This window comes from Dermacentor andersoni, chromosome 5 (assembly GCF_023375885.2).
Source record: "Dermacentor andersoni chromosome 5, qqDerAnde1_hic_scaffold, whole genome shotgun sequence".
Classification (NCBI taxonomy): domain Eukaryota; kingdom Metazoa; phylum Arthropoda; class Arachnida; order Ixodida; family Ixodidae; genus Dermacentor; species Dermacentor andersoni.
Genome location: NC_092818.1, coordinates 79,603,732 through 79,629,789, shown reverse-complemented (window position 1 = coordinate 79,629,789; position 26,058 = coordinate 79,603,732). Strand labels below are relative to the sequence as shown.

The 26,058-nt window shown below is 46.1% G+C and overlaps 1 protein-coding gene across 2 annotated transcripts in view; it reads left to right on the top strand.

The window, feature by feature from the left end:
* The window catches only part of Lnpk (zinc-ribbon metal-binding protein lunapark), a 62,890-nt gene that overhangs the window by 26,475 nt on the left and 10,357 nt on the right, over positions 1–26,058 (top strand). The window contains exons 7-9 of one of the 2 annotated variants that reach the window (XM_050178094.3): positions 1,707–1,880; positions 13,578–13,751; positions 25,404–25,608. In XM_050178094.3, the coding sequence (XP_050034051.1) occupies positions 1,707–1,880; positions 13,578–13,751; positions 25,404–25,576 (521 nt within the window). In that variant the 3' untranslated portion in view covers positions 25,577–25,608. Of the gene's footprint in view, positions 1–1,706; positions 1,881–13,577; positions 13,752–25,403; positions 25,609–26,058 lie in introns of those variants that run through there. The other variant, XM_050178093.3, reaches the window with a different exon arrangement.

The following is a 26,058-nucleotide window of genomic DNA, read 5'->3' as shown; positions in this document are numbered from 1 at the left end:
AGGTTCGATGCATCAACAGCTACTGTAATGTCGCGTGCCTTAAGAGTGACGAGGAAAAAGACGTGGGAAGCCGAGACTGAACTGAAGCAAGCAGACCAGCCGGCGTTCTCCTTTACCATCGGTCTTAAATGAAGTAGGAGGAGCCCCCAAAGTCAGCCTGATCATGTTACCGTGCCTGCGTAGCTGCCATTGTAACCAAGCAGTCCCACTGGCAAGTGGCCAATGTGGCACTACTAAATGTTAGAAAAAAAAAATGAATAGAATGAATGTGCAAAGGTGCCCTGATAGTTCATGCCATTCTTGGCCACTTTTGCCTCTCTTATTAATGAAATCATTAGGACGATGCATGCTTAGTCACGTGTATTCATTTGAGGCTGGCACCACTCGTACGTTGTGAATTGACGGCATTTTGCACTCTTCGCACTGGTTCCAGTGCCATAGCACAATGTGTATGTTTGCCAGGACCAGAGAGGGAATCAAAACGCCAAGCTGGCCAAGTTGGTAGGTTATGATCTTTGAAATCAATGGGTGAAGGGCAGGGAGCGAGTCTGAATGAACTGATTTTGCCGTTACACCTTTCAGCGTCGCAGTCATACCGGTACGTTTCTGCATTTCCTTCCGGCCATGTTTCTTTTGACATTTCTTTTCTCAGATACAAATGTGGAAACCACACCAACAAAGCATTTGCCAGTATCCGTGTAGTATTTTTTCTCTGCACAATCAAAAATAAATGTTCATATTATTCAAAAAATTTGAAGGATGCTTAAGCTTGGAACACCATAGCGTTCAAAGACCCCTTACTGCTTTTCATGCTTCTTGGCAACTGCAGCTTATGTAACCATAACGTTTACCAGGAAACGCTGACTGCGAACGGTGTGCACGAAGGCAAGCTTTGTGGTAGAAAAGCGGCCTCTTGCATGGGTCGGTCTCCTGTCATTGTTTCGCACTTTTAATATTTTAGTATGAGAAGAGCTAACATAAAAAACAAGCGCGGTCGGTGCTTTTTTTTTTCCATTACATTTGTTTTTGGGCTGCCGTTCTCAAAATTCCGAGGAATAACTTTGTAAAGAATGAAAGACAAGGTATAAGCAACTTTGGTGGTAGAGAAGTGGATGGCTATGCGTGGTTCGGAATTTGGTTCAAATTCTTTTTGCCGAGGCGACGTCCAACGCTGGACGCTGGCGCGGGACGCCAACACCGGATTTTCTGCGACACGGGCTCCTTAACGCTATCGCACCCGCCGTGGTTGCTCAGTGGCTATGGTGTTAGGCTGCTGAGCACGAAGTCGCGGAATCGAATCCCGGCCACGGCGGCCGCATTTCGGTGGGGGCGAAATGCGAAAACACCCGTGTGCTTAGATTTAGGTGCACGTTAAAGAACCCCAGGTGGTCGAAATTTCCGGAGTCCCCCACTACGGCGTGCCTCATAATCAGAAAGTGGTTTTGGCACGTAAAACCCCATAATTTAATTTCTTTTAATTTTTAACGCTATCGCGTTAACTGAAAAGACATGCCTGCCGCAGGGGATGCGTTAGCTCTGATAAACCCGACACTGAAAGGGTTAACGAGGGTTAAACCGTTCTTGCTCTAGTTTGCTAACTACTATTCCGAATGTTGTAATTCCACTGGCCCTGTCGCCTGTATATCTTGAGCATCCTGTCTGCTTTTGTTGCGAGTTAAAGCTGGCGCAACTGCGCACAAATCCAGGTCCGTTGCCGGTGCCCGCCCTGCCCCGGCCAATCCTGCCTCGAGAGAGGACGGCTTTTGACAGAGTCATCGACTTTCTCGTGGGAGAGGGCCCCAGCAACCGGTACGCGCTCATCTGTACCCGCTGCTGCTCACATAACGGAATGGCGCTCAAGGAAGAATACGAGTACCTGTGTGAGTACTGACAGCCATTGTTGCTTCTCTGTTCCCGATCTTTGGCACACTAGACCAATGGCTCCTTCCTTCTCTGTGTTTCGCAGCAGCTTTTTTCTTGCTATAAAGGCAGAGCTGCAGGACTCAAACACATGCTAAACATTTCTGCTACACATAAGCCTTTCATTTTGTGTGTCTCTTCTAACATGAGAAATAAAAAAAACATATTTGTGAAGAGGGCGAACTGAGGAGACCGATTTTTGTTAGTCACGACCATATGAAGCCAAAAGACGCACAGGGGAAATTACTTGTCATTTTATTTTAAATATAGAAATGATAAAAGGGAAATAAAAGTCGGCGAAAAAATGCCTTGCCCCCAGTGGGAGCCAAACCCTCATCCTCCACATGATCGTATTACTGCATATACTCGCATAATGGACGCACTTTTCTTCCTGAAAAATTGAAGCAAAGTTAGGGAACGTGTTTGCTGGGTAAATTTCAGTGGAACTTTTTCAAAACAGCAAACAATTAAATCAACAATCATCCCATCTTTTTCTTGGGTGCTCACCTGTATACCTCTTGGGAAGCTGGCCTCTTACCTATATAGTCTTCCTCTTGAAGACAACTTACGACAGCAGCAGCTGGCAGTCTGCCATTATCACAAGCATCACAGTGAAGCGTATCTTTTTGCTACCCATTGTTGTTTTTGACAAGCCTGCCCTGTGCACCTCTGTTCTCGACCATCCTTCTCATCAGTATGTTTAAGTTATCAGCTTCTGATCAATGTTTCAGATTTGTGAGAGGATAAAATCTCGGTCCCGTTCAGGCATATCACAAAATCGTAGGGGTGTTCGAATAGCAAAATTTTCCAATTGAATCGAATTTGAATACAGAGCCTTGATATAATGAAGTTGGTAAAACTGGCAATTTGCTTCATAATATCGAAATTTCATTGCATTAAAATTCAAGCTTTTATGCAAACAAGTGCAGTCGCCGATGCATTTTTCTTACAGGGAAAGGGTCGCAAAATTATCTGGCAATCAGAAAAAGCAAATTTGAATTAGAATAATTTTATTTTGTTGAATTTGAGAGTCGGCGACGAAAGATATGGTTTCGTGCTGTGTCGACGATATCTTCACATTGGGGATACGGAGCGAAACCCAGCTACGCTTTCACGTCCACTCTGCCCCCCCCCCCCCCCCCCGCCCCGGCTGATGGTGCCACCTGTAGTGGGGCGACGCTATTATGAAAAGCTCTGGCAATGCTTTGTGTGCCTCTCGCTTCAACTTGTCTCCAAAACATAAGACTGTGTAACTTCCAGTACTAAACGCGCAGGAAAACAAGGCACGGGAACAGGGCACGGCCACTGTTTGCACACGTATGCGGCAGGTTACCTCTAAAACAGGGCATGCGGACTGCATATGCACTAGAAAGGGAGAAGCATGCTAACCTGCCCCCCCCCCCCCCCTCCCGTTTTTCCTTGCATGCACGGGGTGATGCGTTGGAAGATGGCGCTCATCAAACCCCCATCCGTTTCAGCTCACCCTCACACGCTTTCCTTTCATTCGCAGCCAAAGCATAAAGCACATGGGGCATGATGGAATCATCGCATTTGGTGTTCATATGGAAGATGACACCGCTCTGCTTTGGTGGTTGCTCTCTTCGGTGGTTGATCCCTCCTGCTTTCCTGCCTTGCACGCGTGAGATTGAGCTGCCGCCGTCAGCTCTCCCTCACCTGCTTTCACTCGCACATACAGAGTACAGCGTGAGGCGACAATGTTATCGCCCCTGGACTTTAAACGGAACATGACGGAGACGGCAGAAATGCGCCTGGAGTGTCCGTATAATTGCCATCACAATAAAAACAGATTGGAATAGTTCTGCGTTATACCAGCCCAGGGTTCATTGCGGCTCTCTGGGTCTGCGGTGACACATGGTCACGCAGAAATTATGTTACCACATCGATTGGACCACATAATTTCAGAACACTTTCCACTATCGTCATGAGCGTCAGTGCAGGAATATATACCGTATTTATTCGAATCTAGGCTGATAGTTCTTTTCAAATAATCATATTCCAAACTCTAGGGTCGGCTTAGATTCGAGGATATTTAAAAACGCGCCAGTTTTTCATTGAAACTGCTAAATATGGTGCATAGCTAGCGCCATCTAGAAAAGTCAGTATCGCAGCCGCTACTTGCTGTGCCAGTAGCCAACCATACACAAGCGAGGTCACCATTTTGACCTGTGTCGTGTTGGCCGTATCGGTGTGCGGCGTGGTGTTGTCACGATGGCACCAAGCAGGAGATGCCACTACAGTGCCACTTTCAAGTGAAAAGTTGTGATAGCCACAGAGGCAACATAGAATCTTCAAGCCGGGTGGGACTTCGGCGCCGACGAGAAAAACGTCCGTCGTTGGAGGGGACAACGACAGCAGCTTTTTGCGTGCGCCGCAACGAGGGTGGCATTTAGCGGACCAAAGAAAGGCCGTCACCACGAAGTGGAGACAGTTTTGGCCGACTTTGTTCAGACGCAGAGAGCAGCTGCCCTTGCAGTGACAAGAGAAGTGCTCCACGCAAAAGCTAGGGAACTTTCGAGGGAGTGAGGCCTAACGCCAAAAGATTTCAAAGCGAGCCGGGGCTGGCTTCAGAAATTCATGAAGCGCTTCGGCTTCAGCCTCCGATCTCGCACTTCAATCACCCAGAAACTGCCAAGCGATTTCGAAGAAAAGCTGATAGCTTTTCAGCGTTACGTGCTGCGAAAGAGAGAACCGGCAGGCTACAACCTTGGCAGGGTGTCTACCAATCGGGAAAACTGGGAATTCTCAGGGATTTTGACTAGTCTGAGAAAACTCAAGGAAAACTCAGGGAATTTGTGCCTCTATCAGGGAAAATTAGCTGTAATTTTATTGAAAGGGTTGAAAGTCGCGGTAAGGCTGGCTTGAGTAACAGACAGGAATCGTGATGAATCGTCTTTGACGCCCTGTCGTTGACTGGAAGAGTCGCCAGTGTACAGTCAACGACCGACTTTCCGGATCGCCGATAATTTGAATGGCTTCGCGGCACCACCACGTACCCCATAAAGTTAATGCATTAGAATGTCTGAAATTTCGGACGCAAGAACCCTTTGCCGTCCAATTTTCCGGACTTCTTGCCGTCACCGCAGGTCCGAAACGGCATTAATCAAAGCCACCACCGCTGCCGTTTTGATTACCTCGCCGGCTCGAACCTGCGCTCTTGCACGCATATCTGCTGGCAGCCGTAGCCACTACTGCGGCAATGCTACACCTAGCTGCTTCGACGTTCGCTATTAAGCTTCTTGCCGTTGGGTGCCGTGTTTTTCAGTGAAATAATTCGCTGCTGTCAGCAATGGCACCAACTGTGCCTCTGTGGTCCTCGCAATTGGCTTAGAAGCTTGGAAAGCACGGTGCGTTGCTAATGCCGATTTCTGAAAGTCAGCTTCGCCTCTTTACAGAAATATTACTTGGTGAATCATACGAAAAAGTATTGCAGTGAAGCATAACAAGTGTGGGAACGGGCTATTGCCACGGGACACAGTATGTATTCCTTAATTATACACTTGTGCACCCGGTATCTCCTGTCACAGAACGAGCACCGATATGCCTAATGTATTGACAGGCCTTCAGAGCATTTTCAAATGGGCCTGTGGTGGTTTGAGCCTTTAAGGGCAGTAAATGACTGCATTTATTTTTTCCAACTGGGCAATATTTCGGACATTTTCACGGCCCTTAGGGAGTTCGAAAAATCGGGCGCGGACTGTGCAACTGACCAAGAAGATGCTTCAAATGGTCCGTGGGGCGAACGAGTGGCGGAAGGAGGACAATAACAGAAAGGACCTATGCATTGAGGAATTAATGGGAAAGGAAGCGTGCTGCCGCCGTTTTGAAGGAGCTTGAGCTCAAAAAACGAAGTGTTGGCTCACGCCGAGATGCAGGTGTCCCTCATTCAAACCAAAATCAACTCTTTAAAGCAGTGAAACGCAACACTGAGGCGTCATGCGCGGGCTGAGAGTATTCAAGACAGTTGAGGTTCACTTACGAGCTGTTGAGAGAGAATCTCAATTGTGACAAAGTTCGGGCCCCATACCACTGAGCTTGCTATCGTTGATAAAAATAGCTCATGTTCGAAAATATTTGCTTCTGTATGCATCTCCCTTTTATTCGTATTTGAGAATGTCCGACTCGATTTGCAATTTTATTTGGAGATGTTTTACCTGCTGTGCATTTTACTAACCCTTCACTTCTATTCTCTTTGTGAATAACATAAACACAACTCCTTAGTATTAAAACTGGATTAAGTCGTTTTTTTAACTTTTTCATATGCTTACTAGAGAGTGACAGCATCGGGCGACATGGTTCCAGCCTGTCTTGACATAAAACATAGTTCTGCATCACTCAGGGAATTTTGCAAAGGTACTCAGGGAAAACCTGGAAAACTCGGGGAATTTGGCAATGTCAACTTGGTAGACACCCTGCTTGGGCAAATCGGCAACGCCGACCAGATGGCTGTGTATTTCGATATGCCAGTGGCGCACACCATGAATGAAAAGGGTGCCAAGGTGGGGAAGGTGCGCTCTGCGGGCTACGAGAAGCAGCGTGCAACTGTGATGCTGTGCTGCACAGCCGATGGACATAAACTCCCTCCTTATATGATATTTAAAAGGAAGATGCTGCCTGCTCAAGAAACTTTCCCAATAAATGTCATTGTGCGGGCAAATGAGAACGGGTGGGTGATGGGTGCGATGGTGGAAGAGTGGGTTAAGATTGTGTGGCGACGGCGTCCAGGAGCCCTTTTGACAAATAACTCGCTCCTTGTCGTCGACTCTTACCGTGGGCACTTGACAGACAACGTGAAGGCTGCGCTCGCCCAAGTGAACACGGACCTCGCTGTCATACCGGGCGGCATGACAGGCCAATTGCAGCCACTTGATGTCTGTATCAACAAACCTTTCAAGTATCATCTGCGGAAATGTTACACGGACTGGTTGACCGACGAAGACCACATGCTAACGGCAACGGGCCGCATCAAACGTGCATCGCTATCGCAGCTGGCGGGCTGGGTAGCTGCAGCGTGGGATGACATCTCAGGTACTTTGATTGTGCGTGCCTTTAAAAAGTGCAGCATACGGTATCTAATGTGCTTGACGGTACCAAAGATAGTGCACTGTTTGAAGGTGACAGTGACAAGGAACACAGCGACGAGTCTAGCAGTGACGACGACGTTGAATGAGCTCTGCACGTTCAGATTCAATAAATGCTGTTTGCGTTTTGTGAACGCTGTCCTCGCTTTTCTTGTTCGGCCTACATTCGAGGTAATATATATTTTTTGTTAGCTTCGGACTTTAGGTGGTCGGCTTAGAATCGGGGTCGGCCTAGATTCGAGTAAATACGGTAGTTTATATACAGATGTTTATGGCTTTACAGGAAACCCTGCACCGTGCCGCTGCTCGACCCACTTTTCCATATTCTAGTATGCTGCAAGCTACAAAGCAAGCTTCTGCTGCATGCTTCTTGTTGGTTCATTCTGTGTTTCGTAGTGATTTCGAAGTGCGCTGCCATATTCCATTATTCCTCCAAAATTCAAATTGGCCTGCTTCAAACTGCTTGAAAACAAAAGTTTATCTGCTGCAAACTGCTCGAAAATGCACTTTTACTTGCTCCAAAATGACTTTGGGCAATCCCATTCCTGAATATCGAATATTCCCAATTTCTAAAATGTGAAATGAAAGTTTCAGAGAGTCTGTTCCACAACAAAAGGCTTATGTTTTAATATTTTGAATTCCTTCAACAGCCGCATGTCATGTCAACTGAGGAGATTGTATATGAGAAACAAAGGAAAGTACAGTCATATCTGGTGCATAGTGACATTGACAGTCACACCTGGTGCACGGTCACGTTGGTAGTAATATAAAGATTTTTTTTTTTTTTAAATACAGCGGTTTAGTGGTCGTTGAAGGACCTAAGTCCAATACTACAGCACTGCACACCGTTTTCAAGGAATACTAACATGGTGAGATTTTCCAAATGATAACTTGCTTTGTTGAAAAGAGGCAGTGAAATCGCAGGCTGCCCAAGGTGAGACCTGCCTACTGAAAGTCTGGTAACTAGTACTGTGCATAAGTGATGTCGATGTGTTTCTTTTGGAACTACTGTATGCACAACAACCACATATCTCCTGAACCAGAATCATTCATAGAAGTCTCCATTTGCATCAGTCTTTTTCACGGTACACTCCAAGAACTGTTGTTTTTTGTTTCTGTATCCGAATAGAAAGAATATTTGACAACTTCAAATAGTCAATTGTTTAATTGAATATGAATCAAACAGCATGGTCTATTTGATTCATATTCAAAATGTCGGATATTCACACACCTCTGCAAATTCGTGAAAAGCAAGAATCCTTTCCTCAGAACAAGGAGGCAGTCGATAACAAAGCAACGTGCGTCTTCTCAAACACAGTCCTTTACATCACATCAGCCATATGGTCCACCCTTTGCTCCATTTAAAACCCGTGGAGGTGATTTCTTGCAAGACAACACGGCCTTCCTTTCGCAGACTCCTGACATATTCAAGGACTTCTTCCATACGAGGAAAGTTGCCAGTCTTCTGCCCTCAAAAGGCACAAGAAGTCTGATTTGGGGCAAGCAACTTGTCGTGCTGCTTCTGCCAGTAGAGCACACAGACTTAGTCAACATCGAAATGCCTTCCAGCAGCATGATTCCCATACTCCAGCACATACTCCACGGCCTTTTACTTAAAGCAGATGGTTTAACTGCAATGATGGCCCATCGCACGCTGCAAAATACAAGAAAGGCAGAACAGCAAGCAACAAACACGCAAATTTAGCACTGTAGCGGTAACTTATGCCATGCCAACCGAGCGCTGGCCGATGCTGCTCTTGGCCGTGCGTAGCACACTATTCTATTGCCATGGAATCTCGATAAACAGAAATTGCTTAAACTGAACTGCCTCTTAGATGGAATGCCATCGTCATGATTGGTTGGTTTTGTATTCATCCAATTGTATTCAGCTTTGTCTCCCAGTAAAAGGAACTCTCGATAAATGGAACCGATTTCCCTGGTCTCTTGAGGTTCCTCTTAAAGAGTCCACTGTACACTGCTCACGGAATGAAATGGGACACGGAGCATTTAGTAGAACCCTACATATGTGCAAAGTACGCGAGAGCAGCATGTCATGTCGCTAGGAATTTGGTCACCAAAGGTGACCAGGACTCCGATGTAAGTGTATGCGCCAGAATTACGTTGATGTGACACGAACTGCAGCCGGTTGAAACGAAAGTGTGCACATTACTTAGCCCTAAATTGACGCGTTTCATTCCGTGAGCACTGTACATAAAGTATCTGTTGCGGAGAGTAGTTAAGCATCTTGCACTCTCCCGAGTCTGCGAGGTGCCTTCGCACAGGCACTCTAGCCCTGCGACATGTGCGACTGGTTTATCGTGGCATATTCAGGACCGCTAGGTGTCACCGCCATCTTATCGAGTTTTTTTTTCTTTGTGTGTGTATGTGTGTGTTAGCAGCCAACCTGGTCATTTTGTTATGTAACTAGAATAGTTTGCCCTGAAGCACGCATTTAAATTACGCGCATTTAATCTCTATGCCCGTCGGCTTGGAGGAAGAAAATCCTTCGTGCCTGTCAGGCACTGGTCAGGCCTGACGTTATGTGTTGGCACTGCTTACACACCCAGGGACTATGGGGTAGAGCAGCTGAAGAGAAAACCATGGCGATTGAGCGCTGGGGGATAACGCGCAGCCTGTTCTTACCTCATTCTTGCCGCCAGTGTTCCTTCCTCATGGCTTTGCCATCAGCTGCTCCATCATCAAACATCAAACCCATAGCCTCTACTTGGGATGTGCTGACACAGCAATGGGCATCAAGATTACAGTATTCACTCTAATCGAACGCGCACTTTTTTCCAGATAAAATGAATCCAAAAATTGTGTGCACGTTTGAATCGAGTACGACCCTAAGTCTGCGTTACCATATCGCCATCGGCATTTAAAAATGGCCGCCTTGTACATGCTTCGGCCTAGCTGCGGTAGCTTCTTCCAGATGCTGCAGTACGTGTGCTTAGGCAGTGCTTCCTTTGGTTTAGGTTAGTGCACCGTCCATCTTCCTGTTTCCTGCGTTTGTTCTATCAGCATGGAAGCGCCAACTGCAAAGACATGCCAAGTTCATCACGATGGCGCAATTAAAAGGAAAGCGATCACGTGTGTGGAGATGGACGGAAATCAGGCGGCATCATGGGCGTTCGGAGTTCCCAATACTTGCGTGTGGAACTGGCGCAAACAGGAGAGGCGTTCTACACCGTCGGCTACTACGTACGGCGCGGCTGCCCAGCCCTTATCCTGAAAGCGATCTGCGACAGAGACAAGAGTCTGCGCAACTAGGCATACCTCGTTGTGTTCTCGTCGCTTACTTCGCGTTGAAGCGAGAGGCCGCACAAAGGCCAATTCCCTTGCTCTTGCTACTGTGCTTCCTTGCTCCAGCGTTTTGATAAGGAGTTTCCACGGTCATTGATTGAGACGTGTTCGTGCTTGCTTGTGCGTGCTTGACACCATGCTTGTTAATTTAGCTAGTAAGCGAATGTTTAAAAGCTTATATAGCCGATAAAACAACCGTAAGAACGGGACTATAGGTCGGACCGGAATATAGGTTGATCCCCCAACTAACGAATTCTAAAAATGAAAAAAGAATCTTTTTCAATGGCAAAAATACCAAAAGACACCTTTACCTTGAAACAATTGCGACTCAGCCGGTTGCACAATGGTGGCAGTATTTATTTAAACGCTGCTCGCATGTGCACCTGGCCAAGTCTTTAACAGTATCGCGCGACCGTCGACCTGCGTGATTGTCAGCACCTTATTAACGGCGCTGAGCCACGAAACAAACGAGATATGCGCATGTGTACACATGTGCTTACTTTCGCTATTTCACCACTCTGTGCCGTGATGATAAGGTGCTGACAAACGCACGATACTGTTAAAAATTGGCTGGGTGTACAGTACACAGAAGGGCACGAAGTGTGCAAGCACTACTCCGAATCAGAGCAACACCTTTGATCAGAGTCGTCCGAACTAGAGTTGAATGACGAGTGCTTCTCACTGCCAAGTCCATAGGCGTGCGCGATCTCTACCGCTTTCAAACGGATGCATTCAGCAGTCACAGGCAGCGACCTTACACGCAGCTCCCAGACAAACTCCGCAACCTTGTCTTCCAGTTCTGCTGTCCGCTGCGATCCGCCCACGAAATGACGTATTCTTTTGGTTGCTGCAAGTTGCTTTTGCCTCCGCCACTACCGAATGCTCTTTTCGGATACTACAAATTGGTGCTGTGCCGCCAGGTTGTCATGGGCTTTGCTGATGGCAATGGCGAAGGCGGCTGTTTACTTCATCCGCCCATTGTTGCAAGACTTCCGTAGTTTTTCCGCCAATGTCTGGTATATAAGACGAGGGTCGACTTTTCACAATGGCTTTTTGAAAAAAAAGTTCGACCTATATTCCGGTTTTTATGGTACTATCCTTACTTTTCATATAGCTGTCTACTAATCTGCTATCGTAATCGATGCTTCGCCTTTTGGGTGAAACTGTGACATTTTTTTATTTATTGCAACTTTAGTGCATTGGGAGTAAATCATTGTTCTTTCCAAATGAGAGAAAGTTGTATCTCTGTATGAAAGAATGAGGTGCGTGGTACTGTAAAGGACTTTTTGTTTTTTAGGTCATGGCAAATGGGTGTGCTTTACAATCAAGAGCGTTTTTTCTTAATTTTTCTGGTTGCGGAAGACTGCCCATTACAATTGAGGGCGCGTTAGAATCGAGTAAATATGGCAAGTGCATTTGCTCTAAACACGTGTGCGAAAGTAAGATTCTAGTCTCCTCGAAAAACTACAGCAGGGCCATTAGGTTGCTGGGCTGCACGCGACCAATGTTAGGGGTGCGTTTATTATGTGATTGCATTCATTACGGGAGTACATCTAGTAAATGCATTATTTACTGTTACCTGCCATAGTGGCTAAGTGGCTATGGCGTTCTGCTGTCAAGCAAGAGGCTGCAGTTTCCATTCCCAGCTGCCATGGCCATTATTCAAAGGGGGCAAAGGCAAAAAACACTCATTTACTTTAGGTGCATGTTAAGGAACCCCAGGGAGTTCAAATGAATCCGGAGTCCACTTGCAGTATTCATGCCCTGTATGTCGCTCTGGGCCATTAATCGTAGTTTGATCCAATTACAGTTAAACCTTGCTATAACAAAGAGTTGAAGAGTCGTCTCCTCGAAACCAAAGTTCATGTGTGCGATCGCATTCAGCCTTACTAATTCCAAGCTTATGTGATGAGTGAGAAAACATCCATGGAATAGTCGAGCAATGCTGACTGTTTAGAGCATGGTCGGTCTGTTTATGTCGGCGTCTTGTAGCTAGCCAAAGAGGGCAAGCATGTTCTTCGTGTGCCCGTACCACCCATGCCATCAGGTGGCACTGGTAGCTTAGCACTCTCGCCATCTCTCCTCATGGCCGCATCACTGCAACAATCATGATTCCCGCCTGGATTCAAAAATGATCCTGGGAAGGGGAAAGTCGGGAGATGCAAGGGCTGCACAAGAGAGAGAGAGACGCATAACTTTATTCTGCTCATAGGTTTAGAAGGTAGATCTTATTTTGTAGCGCAAGCTGAACAAGGACAACAGAAAGGCACATCTGATACACACAGCGCCAATTTTCAACAACAGATTTATTTCCCGTTCTCGTCGCTATATATAAACCCTCGAAACGTCATACAACGTGTGTAGAATTTCGGTAAAAATGAACACGAAAATAAACGGAACTACATGTAAGCAGTTTTTTTTTTACTCGCATATTCACAGACATGTACACGTTCAGCGTGAACAAAGATAATTGAGCTCTTTTGAGGATAATGAAATGGAAGATTTACTGATGCATGCGTCACCGAATGTTGATATGTCTAGCTTCTATTGTCAAGTGTGTCATCTCACACCTGCTTCTACTCATGATGACTATTTCTTTAAATCTAGGTTTGCATTTGCATCTCTGGCATTGGATGGCAAGAAAGCCGTCAGCGGCCAAGTTGTTTACTTTGTTGTTTTGTTCTCGTAGCCGGTCATTTATGCATCTTGCTGTTTGACCAATGTAGGGCTGTCCACACCCAAGAGGAATGTGGTATACCACACCCGCGATGCAATCAGTGAATTTATTTTTATGCTCCTTTTCGCATGCGGTATGTGCGATTCTTTCTGGCCTTGTGTTTCTACACAGGCTGACCAATTTATTAGGTGCTGAAAATACAACGTTGATGCCGCTCCTTCCAGCAATCTTCTTTAATCTATGGGAGAACCCGTGTATGTAGGGGATGACAACAACCTTTCTTTTGTTTATGTCAGTGCTTGTACCGTGCACCTACTCTGAGTCCTTCTGCAACCGACTGGTCAGTCGCAGAAGGACAACTTAACAAAATAAGACCAGCCGTACCAACAAGCCCCTAGCCAAAAAGAAATGCCACGGAGTGCATGAAGGTCGAGTGTTCTCCCAGTACCAGAATGAGTCCATGAGGCACACCATGTTTTTAATGAGCAATTGAATAGTGTTTTGTACCGCCTTCACAGTGTCTACATGTGGGCTTACCCCCTTCCAGCACTTCATTCTCACTTCTCACTTAATTCCAGCATTCCGGTGTTGCTACTGTTTCCACTGGAACCAAGCTAAAAAGCAACGCCCCGAATTGCCAAGGGTGCTCGAGATGCCGCCAGCGGGCTTGCTCGCTCTTCCATCCCCACCTCCAGCTGCAACTGTCCCTGCTGAAGAGTCGTCCATCACCGTGAACAACCCCAGCAGTGAGAGTAAGTGTTTCCGAACACTACCACTACAGTCGTGGGAGCCAGGGTTGCAAATGTACCTGTCGATCCCTTGCCAAGGTGTCTCGTTGTGTGGCTCTGTTTAGGCAGATAAGCGAGGAGCTCAGTGCTTCAACGTTTGATTGAAAAAGCTTTGAGATAGACTTAGAGCAAGATTAACAAACTTTTGCACTTTTTAGTGCTTTGTGTTATCACAAACATGCAAGTATATATCCCTGAACAGCTATGCGTGGCAAGAGCTTAGCCTCTGTTATATTGCTTGCATGCCCTTTCTTCTAGCCTGCATCTAACTTGCCTCTCACTACCTCGCATATCGTGCGATTATTTCTTTGCCGATGAACTAGTCGGCAACTGATAGACATATTATGATGTAGTAGTCACGTCATTTAGTAGAAGTATAATGCTAGCATGTTGCTGTCAAATTGCGTCAACGACTTTACCATTGCCTTCAACAGTGATTGTCTGCGATTTCCTCCATTTCGGCTGTTTGCTGGCACCACTTTTGCATCTTCAGTGTGCGGCACTCCACCCTCACCACACCTCACGGCTTGTCCAAATGAACTGAAGTACTACCACTGAATACCTCTGAATTAGTGAACCTTTGGTGCCAAGAGTAATGCTTGTGTTGTGTGCCGAAACCAGACAGAGAATTCAAATTATCTGGTTTTTCACATTAGGGAGCATCCAATTCAGGGTTTTTGCTTTATTCTGATGTGCGCCATGCATTGTCATGAAATACACTTGTCATTTGCGCATCACAGGCCAATAGCTTGCCTTGTTGCGAAAATTCAGTATGGTTCTTTATGCTTGCGCAAGGACTTTACCCGTTTCACCTATAGTTTCATACCCTGTGATTTTGGTCATTCAGCTTAACTTACTCCTCATTTTTCTGCAGTAAACATTGACTTATACTACAAAATAAAATATTAAAACGAGAGAAGCACATAATATTGCTGCACAAAGCACCAATGACGATTATCAAAGTGAGCTGAGATGATAGCTCCTGAAGACCGCAGAAGTCAAATGGTCACACTAGCAATGCTTCCAAAGTATACTGCTTATGTCAGGGAAGGTGTTAGATGATGGTGAAATGAATTACAGTTGCCGACTAATAATTGGGACTCGATGGGGGCCATGAAAAAAAAAGTAATTAAAAAGTAATTTAGTACTGAATGCTGGGTGAGTTGGTGTTCCATACTACCAATAGCAAGATAAACAAGGGATGAGAGGGGGAGTGTCATGTCTCTATCTTGTCCTTTGTTTGTTGTGCTTTTCTTCATCAGTACCAAAAAGTTGGTACAATCGGGTGTTCGAAATGCCGGATTCGCTCGGGAAAAAAAAGTGACTTTATACCACATGTGGTTAAGGAGGTTGGGCTGCATTCTGGGATCGTCACTTTCAGGGATACCTTCAGTTTCGCGTGACTAGCACAAGATGCGTCAGTGTCTACGAGCGTTGGCATTCTTGGCGCGATGCCAAGCATGCTATCTTGTGAGAGTGTGGAAACGCTGCCGCCCGACGACACGTACGGTACTAGTCCTGAGAAATAATGTGAACATGAAAGTATCCTCCAAAGTTATCATCCAAGAATATGACCCAAGTTTGTCAGCGCTTTGCTGTGTGCACATACTGTAATGGTTGGGGTCGGGCATGAAATAGATGGTAGCTGGCCCATGCTGTCGTCCAACTCATTCACACTGAGGACGTTGTTGAAGGGAGAGACTTGTTCTCATCGAGAACGAGGAATATGGGATTTATTTACAGTATCTACATGAGAACGTTACAGTTTATCCATCTAGCATGACTGAAAGAGAATGCACACTCAGCAGCCGTGCCACGGTTGCTTATAAACACTCTGTCCTCCCTAGATCCCTAGGTGAGGGAAAACGGCCATTCAACCGTCAACCAATTCAGAGCGTCCAAAGTCATTGTAGCCGACCGACCCATCTTTGAGGAGGAGGAGGGTTTACACTCACTTCCGCACAGGTTTCACTGACCACAACAAAGTGAGAGGGTTTTCGCAGACACCGGTCTTGCCCTGAGCAGGCACCTCTTGGTCTCGGAGCTTACCCCGCAGATGACAGTGTCCGCCGCGTCTCTCCATTGACTGATGACTTCTAAGACCCGTGAGACGGCGCTGCAAAACACCTCCTTCCAGGAGTTCCCCCGCTCCAAACAAACGGTGACGGTGAATCCACTAACAATACTTCGTCCGCCGACTGCGTCTAGACATCCCGGCGCCGCTCGCTTGGAGACGCGGCGTATTGTCGTCCTTACAAAGCGAGTCGCCGCAGCAGACATGCCGGCGCGAACGGGTTGTTGACGAGGCGCATTCTTGTTTTCACAAAGCGAGTGATCCCAGCGGGTCGGGCAGAGTTCGACAGTCGCTTTCCCGAAAGTTGCCAGCCCCCGCAGGTCGAACGTAACAATACATTTGCCTTTGGCCCAGACAGTCCGTGACCGTGATTTTCTAACAATGTTTTTCATGCAATTCTTTTTCTCACTTTTCACACTTTCTCAGTGGTCGGAGCAATGCTCCAGACATGTTATCAATGGGGGCAGCAGGCCATGTACGGTGGATAAGAGCAGCATATAATCCTGCAGAAGGCATTGCTACGTAATTGCCCCGCGTATCTTCACCATTGTTGTAGTCAAGGTAGATATACATTTTGACAAAAGTACAGCCAATGCATGCACCGAATTCTCATCGTCAACTACCAGATCGACTAGGCGAATAGCAGCCGCATATGGGAATCTGCTATATTACGAAATAAGGCATCCAGAAGAGAGTGAGGAGCAGGCTTCTGTTGAAAAGAGAGCATTTGAGAGAAAGGTGACTACGTCGCTCCACTTGTGAGATCCACGCACCGTGCATGAATCCAAAATTTGGCTGAGATGTTCACAGCAGCACATGCTATCCGCGGACTGTGTTTTTTCACCAAGCCTGAGGGGCGGTTCAAGGCCCCTTTAACTCCTTCGTTACCACGCCTATTCAGATCGATCACCGGTGATCAATGCTCTAGATCGCCGATTTCGACATAGAGCCATTTCTTATCCACTTAAGGCCATAGAGTAGGTAGTACAGGCGCTGCACTTTCCGAATCAGTTAATATTTTCGCGCTCCGGCGATGTTGTGATTTTTCAGACCTTTTTGTGAACTAATGTGCATATGTTGTAGCGAAAAGAGGCGTGGCTGTCACCTTCTGCTGCGCTCGAGAAAGAAAGCGTGCCTCTCACAATTATGCCGCACTAGCATCAAAATTTTGTAATCAAATGACTCCCAGCAAGTCCAGAATTGAATTATATTGTCAGCTTTGCCGTATGACAGTTCTGAGCGGTGATAATTAACCGAAAATGATGCCAGCTGTTCACTAGTGAGCTTTGGTTTGGAGCTCGATTCATTTAACTCCGCCAAAGTGTATTTCTGAAGGTCTGCCGCATGTCCAGCATGTGGACCTGGCATTTTAAACCAGTTTTCAAGAGTTGCGGTTTCACTTCTCCTGTAAAATCCCACAAGGGACGCTGCTGGTGTCATTGCAGTTATCGAAAGTCGCTCCCATGGCGTCGTCCCACACTGCTGCGTCACAAGAATAGCATCATGCTCAAAACTATGCTGCATCCGCACTTCAATTTAGTGATGGGAACTCGAGTTATGGTTGCGAACATGACAGCAAAGCAGAATCAAGCTCTGATGGTGACACTGTTTTGAGTTGGCATGGGATATCTGTCACGAGGATCCCATCCTCGTCGCCAGTGTCACGAGGATCCCATTCTCGCCGCCAGTGTCACGATCCACCCGGGTTCGTGAACAAGGGAGGGCTCGAGGCACCCTCCGTTAGATGGACGCTCCACAGCGTGGTGGTGCTGAACGATGACTGACCGCCGAGCAGCCGTGCTCGTCGGCGTTTATTGCGGTGCGATGACCAATGTTGCCTGCCGAGCTTAGCAGGCCACCGAGCCTGGCGGCGAACGAACATTATGCCTGAGGGGGCGTCACATGCTTGAGCTTAGCAGGCCACCGACTGGCCACCGAGCTTAGCAGGCTCGGTGGCCTGCTAAGCTCGGCAGGCAGCATTGGTCATCGCACCACAATAAACGCCGATGAGCACGGCTGCTTGGCGGTCAGTCATCGTTCAGCACCACCACGCTGCGGAGCGTCCGCCTAACGGAGGGTGGATCGTGACAATATCCACAGCTGTTCACTGGCAAGTTTACAGCCTTGAGCGGTCTCCTTTCTTGTGCTCACTTATCTGTCGATCGTTTTGCATCCTGAGAGCTCTGCTGATTACCTTCAGGGTGCATACTTCGCTTGGTTATGATGTGCTGCCATCGGCAGGAAGGAAACTTCTGTTCACGCCAAGAAGGCCGCCCGTAGCACCTCTCGGCCCAGCACTACGGATCAGCGCAAGTCAATTTACAATGGCATGGGATTTCTTTATACTCTTTTTCTCTGCAGAGGCGATAAAAACAATCTGCAAAAATGAAAACAGGTATGCTTGGATGCATAATCTTGTAGCTGCCCCAGCTACGCTGAGAGTGATCGGTCTTGGAAGAGGTGCATGACTCAAGACGAACTGGTGAAGTACGTGCCTTGGACTTACCATCGGACCATCCTCAGAAGATGCCAAAAAGGTGGAACTGCAAGATATGCTTTGAGGACTGCAAAGTTGAACAAAAACCAGGTGCTTTGTAGGAAAAGTGCGGAGTGCACCTATAGTTCACAAAAGCCAGGAACTGCTTCACCGCATAGCATGAGCGATGAACTGGTCTTAGTTTCTTTTTTGTATCCGAAGAACGGCGATGTACTGAGCATTTATTTTTTCAGACACTATTTGTAGGTTATATATCTTTGAAATGTATATCTTGAATTTCCTTTGATATTAATGATTTTGTTGATGTCACATTTATTTGTTGTTCTTTTTATCAACTGGCAACAAAAATGGCGCTTTCTAGAATTTGCATGTATTACCTAATAGATTTTTTTGTTTGGCAACATATGTTTTTGGAAAGAGCATTTCATTATGTATAGTATGCTCTGCTGCAGTGTGTCTTGGAATATAATTTGTAGTGGTAAATAATTTTATTACAAGACCTATAAAAAAAAACAACCATTTTCTCGCGGTAACGGAATATTTAAGAAACTGGAGACCTTTCCTGACTAAAAACAGCATCACTTGCTTTTGGTTATGGAATCTAGGACCATATTTCACAAGTCCATTTTCTTCTTTATTGTTTTTCTTCTTTTTGGCTGTGACAGTGATGTGTTACCAACTAGGGCGCCGTCTCATGAATGCCTCACACTCTCGGCTCACCACTGTCATTGTTATAGTGGTACGTACCAGTACATAGGCACCGCTATAAGCATGTACCATATTTGACCGATTCTAATGCGCCCCCTAATCTAGCGTGCACCCTCTTTTTTTATGGGCTTAAAGTAAGAAAGTAAAAGTGCACCTGAATGCAGCATGCTGCCAATTCATAAATAAAAAATATACTGTCCCACCAACATTCAAGATCACAAAAAAACAAGATGTGCACATTTTGCCTTAGTGGATGGGAATCTTTCTCATTATTATTATTATTATTATTATTATTATTATTACCGTATTTACTCAAATCTAGGCCAACTCCAATTCTAAGCCGACCCCCTAAAGTCCGAAGCCAACAAAAAAATTATATATTACCTCGAATATAGGCCGAACAAAAAAAAGCGACGACAGCGTTCACAAAATGCAAACAGCATTTATTGAATCTGAACGTGCAGAGCTCATTCAACGTCATCGTCACTGTGTTTCTTGTCACTGTCACCTTCAAACAGTGCACTATCTTCGGCACCATCAAGCGCATTAGATATGCTGCACTTTTTAAAGGCACGCATGATCAAAGTACCTGGAATGTCGTCCCACGCTGCAGCTACCCAGCCGCCAGCTGCGATAGCGAAGGTTGACGATGCCTCTGCAGCTAGCACAACTTTTCGCATGAAAGCGGCACTGTAGTGGCATCTCCTGCTTGGTGCCATCGCGATAACACCACGCTGCACACCGATATGGCCGACACGACACAGGTCAAAATGGCGACCTCGCTTGTGTACGGTTGGCTACTGGCACGGCTAGTAGCGGCTGCAATACTGACTTTTCTAGATGGCACTAGCTATGCACCATATTTAGCAGTTTCAATGAAAAACTGCCACGTTTTTTAAAATCCTCGAATCTAAGCCGACCCTAGAGTTTGGAATATGATTATTTGAAAAAAGCTATCTGTCTAGATTCAAATAAATATGGTACTATTATTATTATTATTATTATTATTATTATTATTATTATTATTATTATTATTATTATTGAGCTTTCATAAGGAAAGTGGTTCATCATTGCCATTTGCACTTCACTATGCATGGATGCAAGCACACAGGAATGGCATTCTCAAGCGATCACATCTTGAGATACTACCATCACTTTCACGCGACTCGGCAATATCGAAGTATGCATCCGACAGCATTCCTGGCACTGTGCATAGATGCGGTAGACTTCCATTAATTTGACCTTACAGGACCGACGAAATAGGTAAATTATCTGGCGGGTGGAACTAAATAAGGTGCAGGAAAAACGGCAAAACGAACAGCTGATTGATTTGCCACCATTTACCCAATTCTAACATGCCCCCACCCACTTTCTGTGTGTTCAAAGTAATAAAGCATACAAGCGTTGTGAAGGTGACATTGATATAGGTGTTGTGTCCGTGTGCATTGCGCAGACAGTTGTTGGCCCAATTTTCTTTTTAAGAAGAAAGAAAAGGTGCATTAAAGTAATGGCTAAATAACATAATAAAATATTGTGAGCCATGTTTATTGCTTAAAAATCTGACTAGGATGGGTCGAAAACGGGTGTCTTCAACAAGAGGTGACATGTCCTCAATGCATGCTCCGTCCCCTAAGCTCTGCCTAGGCAGACGCTACCACTAGAGGGGTCGCTGTTGAGGTCACCATAGGGGTCAGGCATGTGTGTGCTGACTGGTCAGGTTTGAATTATCGGGCGAAGGCAATTTCAGGATCAAAATAACGATGGTTTGGACCCATAGAAATGCACTGGTGCCAGCGGGGCCGTTCGGCCGGTATCGAATTAACGGAAGTCTATGTATAGCTATGGCAGAGCACCAGAAACGCTAGCGACCGGTTGCACCAACGCATCCTGTGCCGACTCGCACGAAATCTCACGACTGTATCGCCAAAAGTATCTCCGAAAGTTATCAGCTGTGAATACAGCTCTAGATCATAGTCGAGTGCAGTATGAACCAACAGCAACCTTCACAAAAACGCGCTCTGTCGCCATGTCTGACAGCTGTGATGGTAGGCTGTTGCCAATGCTGTAAATGCACTTTTGGTTTTGTGTGCCATTGTAGTGCGCAGGCAATTTTCAGGCCTATCTTCTCAGAAAGAAGGTGCACGTTAGATTCAGGTAAATACGATAAGGAGGACTGCGTACCTCAAGGAGTTTGCTGTTGTGTGGATGATTGTGTGGACGATTGTGTGGCACTCGGTGGTTCTGAGTAAAATGTGTGACGTCACTTGTGCGGGGTATCTGTCCTGATTCACGCTACAGACAGGAAATAGCAAGCTATACCCATAGCCATTATCGCAAAGATTGCCCACTCGGCACAACAGAGGCTGGGGGGTGGGGGGGATTATAAAATAAATTACTACAAAATATGGCCTACAATCGGTGCACATGGCAAAGCCAGTGTCCTGCCAGAAGTAGTAGGGAATTTTTATTTGTGTATGTAATGCCCCTTGGGCCATTTTAAGGCATAGGGGCCCCGGACCACCCCTCTGGCTTGGTGAAAAAACACATTCTGTGGGTAGTAGACACTGCTGTGAACATTTCGGCCAAATTTGGAGTCGTGCGCAAGCATGTGGAGCTCACAAGTGTAGCGCAAGATTGACCTCTCTCCAAACGCCTTCGTTTCAAATGGAGGCCTGCTCCTCACCCACTTCAAGCCTGTTGGCAGGGCCGGTGGCTGTCATGTGTTATCATAGAGCAGATTCCCGTAGAAGGGTACCATTGGCCGATAGTTGACGTGATGCACGCAAGGTTTTTGGATCAGTGCGCTTCTTGCTTCAGTTATTGTGTATGCAGTCGAACCCACTTATAACACTATCCAAGTGCCATGAAAGTTCCATTGTTATAACTGATAATTCTTATAACCGGTTTGCATGAAAAAGTCAAACTAGGGGGATGGCAGAGCTGATGTGAGAAAACTATGATGGCAGGGAGGCCAGTGCTCTTCCCCACCACCTTGATCCATCCGGCTGCTGATTGATTGTGTTCACTCGTTTAACTGCTTCCTGGGTGCTCCGATCGTGTATAACAAGCCGTGGCTGTTGGGGGGTTAAAGAATGACACTGCTGTAACAACTGCAAAGAGGGGTCATGGGTGGCAAGCGATATGCAAGCACCACCAAAGCATCGCTTTGGTGGCCCAAAAGGGACCTTTTAAAAATTGCGAGAAGGCTGCCGCAGCAGCCTCTCAGCTTGAGAAATCCAGAAGAAATGCTGAGGCGAGATCGCCACAAGCATTTCGCCACATACTTCTCACTGGCTTGCACGAGAAAACCTTATGTCTGTCAGCCTTGCATGCTTCATGCAAAACTTGCTGACATCCTTCTCCAAAGCATCAAGGTGCTCCACGTAGTGCAGCTCAAGGTTCCTCGCGAAAACAAAGCCCCGGAGGGAGTCAATGATCTGCTGGGCCTCCTGTGAGGGAAACGCCCCATTAACAACGGCTGCATCGCAGCCATAGTCACCATCACTATCTGATGCAAGCATGTTCGTGACGATCGCCTCATTGGTTAGAAGCACCTAGTTTCCAAATCTGTAGCCGTGTGCTTTCCTCTCACTGGCAACGTCGTACATCGCCGATGACCAGCGGGCGGATCAGCCATCTTCCGTTTTGGTGGCGAATCAAATGAGGCTGAGAAACCACATGGCCAGGAATGAATTCGACGCAACCAACAAAGACAAACACAAGCGATTAAGCTGTTTGCAGACCTGCACTGAATGAGTAGCCAGTGAGCAACGTGCGAGCAATCTGCGAGCAGTGCAGTTGGCACAGTCCATTCGTGTTTCAGAGGGTGGGGCGGCGTAGAGGTATGGGCACAGCCCATTCGTGTTCCGAGGGGTGAAAGGACGACGGGAGAGAAGCATGCGGAGATGGCTGGAAAATGAGCGTGCGGTGGCTGTTGAAGCAGTGGCCCATTGTGCAGTGGCTCAAGTTTCCCGCTTTTTTTGTTTTTTTTCTTTTCAAGGATTTCGCATTTCCCTACCTTTCATCTCGCACACCCAACAGCCAGACTTCATCGTTATAACCGATAATATGGTATCGGGGCATTCTAGTAAGCGGGTTATTTCACTATGGAAAACATACAAAAGTTGACGGTGCAGCAGCTTTTCATTGTTATAACCAATATATTGTTAAAACCGGTAGTGTTATAAGTGTGTTCAACTGTATTAATTGATGCATTTACATAAATAGGCTGCAGTAATCGAAAATCTGCATTTTGAATTCTGTTAAGTTTTGCGCACATCTGGGAGAAAGTGACTATTGTCATTTCAGGCTCGGCCACGGACACCCGTGTGGAATTTAAACATAACCCTTCAGGCGGGGTGCCGCTATTGACGCCACACTGCTCCTTCAAAATAGGAAATGTTGAGGGGGAATGGGAAAAGTAAACATTGTGCTCATAATCTACTCATACTAGGTGTTTAAAAAAAAAAAAATTATTTCTGCAACATATTTCTTGGAAGCACTTCACTCATTCCAAGGCATCTTTTAGGCTTCAAAGAAAGGTGGTTCAGGGCCCCTTAACCCATTTGGGTGCGTGTTAATTCTGTTGATTTAAAATGCCTCATTTCTTACATCTTCAGAATCATAAAAACCATAGAGAATAGAATAAGAATTTTTAGTTCTCTAGTGAATTTTGTCAATTTTACAGAGTGTGGAGCCCAAGTGAAATCTCATTACAGGAACGTCAACTATTTCTCATGTCTAGCAAGCTTGAAACGCACCTATGCAGCCACTTGAAAATCGTGCCTGGTGCAACAAATCGTAAAGAACAATGAAACAAGTGAACTCGCTACATACGACATACTCACACCGAGCAAAAATACGCAACAGTCTACCTTCCTACTCATTTTACTAAAGCATTTTATGCATTTTATTTAAGCTTGCAGAACACTTTTAATCAGAAGTGTTTGAAGTTAATCAGAAGTGTTTGAATATGTGTGCGGCACATTTTAAATATTATTATTTTCATCAGCGCTTTGGCTGTTGATGCATAATGTTATCGCACACAATCGCATATGCAGTAACTCAAAGGGTTAAGGAGAGTGGTAGGTTAAAGTGCATATCATGGAGGTACAAGAAAATAAAAAAAAATTCAAGAATGTAGGTGCAGGTACAACAGCACTGTAGTAAGTAGTATCGGCTAAAGCATGGTGAGATTATGAATTATCCCCGATTTAAACAATGTTCAGTAGAAAGTAGTTCCATTGCAGTGATGTTTGAAAAAGGGATTCTGCATACCACATAGTGAGGCGTGCAGATAAATGCATTATGTTAGTGTTGCACATGAAACAATTTGTAGAGCACTGTTATTCTGAGTGTGAGCAATGATGGTGCAATATACTGTGGTTGAACGCATAGAATCGGCCCGAGTGAGTAGCAGGCTGACAGTGCTTGCAGTGTCAACCGGCACTGTAGCCGCTGGCTCCGTGGTGGGGAAGTTGGTGAAACATTTACTGTTGGTGTTTGTGTATAGCTTTTTGTGCCGAAATATTACTGTGCTCGACAAAGTGGTCTTCAGTATAACGAATGCCATGCCATAGCCCCGAAAGTCAGAGTTGTCGATTGTGTTGAAACACCTGTGTCACATTTTTATGCTAGGAAGCGTAGAAATGAATGCAGTGTAATAGTCTATAGTAAATGGATTGGGCCAGTATGCATGGATTGCAAATTACATGCAAAAGCTTGCCTCACGTGTCCATTACTTAAGTTTAAGCACCAGTCATTGTTCATTAGCCATAAAAGTTGATCAGACAGACAATACTCATATCACATTCTGTTTGCCCCTTCTGCTGGTAAACTATACTTGCACATCCTGTGCAAGACCCTTGCACTTGTGTGTATCAGAAAAGGTACCGTATCTTTACAAGTCATACTCAGTAAAAAGGCACAAGCATGAACAGCCTGAGCATGCCTCATAAAAATGAATTCTGGGGTTTTACATGCCATAGCCACCATTTGATTATGAGGCACACCATAGTGAGGTATTCGGGATAATTTGGGACCACCAGGGGATCGTTAATGTCCCCCTAATGAACAGGACACTGGCGTTTTTGCATTTCGCCCCCAATGAAATGCAGCAGTGGCAGCTGGGATTTGATCCCGCAACCTTGTGCTTAGCAGCGCAACACCATGGCCGCTAAGCCGCCGCGGGGGGTGCATGTCTCGCGAGACATGAAAGCATTGAACGATTTAAGGATCTTATGCACTCATTCTTGTTCATAAGTTTAGCACGGAGGTTACCGAGGCGCTGCAAGTACATCAAACGCTGATGCTAGTCATGCCTGCACCTGTCTTGTAGGAAAACCAGCCATGCCTCAAGCTGGGCTTTCCTGCGTAATCGGGCTTACATCATGGACGCAGAAGTCCTGCGCCACAATGGGTTCTGTGGGCATGAAACTGGAAAGCACGGCAATTGCTGCTGCTGCTGCCGCCGCCGCCGCTGCTAGGACTAACACAGCAGGCCCCTGCTAAGGAACTCTTCGAAGTGAGCCTCTGGACTGTGAAATGCTAAGGTTGAGCGTTGCCATTTCGTGCTTCTATAGGAATAGGTGTGGTCCCATCAAATAACGATGCGGGCAGCAAGTGTTCAAGAGCCTACTCGAGGCAGCTTGATACCACTGTTACGGTAAAGTGCGGTTGGTGACAGCTGGGAACACTTTTTAGATTAGTTGGCTCACTGAAAACGATATGGCGCTCCCAGCGCACGTAGCCATTTCTTAGCTTGAGACACGTCGCCTTGTCTGTGTGGCGATTCGCGGCAATTGCGTTCCGATAGGGGTGGAATGCAAAACGTTTCTGTACAAAGATTTAGGTGCATGTCAAAGAACACCATGTGGTCAAAATGAATTCAGAGGCCCCCACACTACGGTGTTCTTTCATAGCCGGTGTGTTGCTTTGGAACGTTAAATCCCATAATTTGGTTGGTGTGAGTACCTGCCTCAAAACAGTGTGCG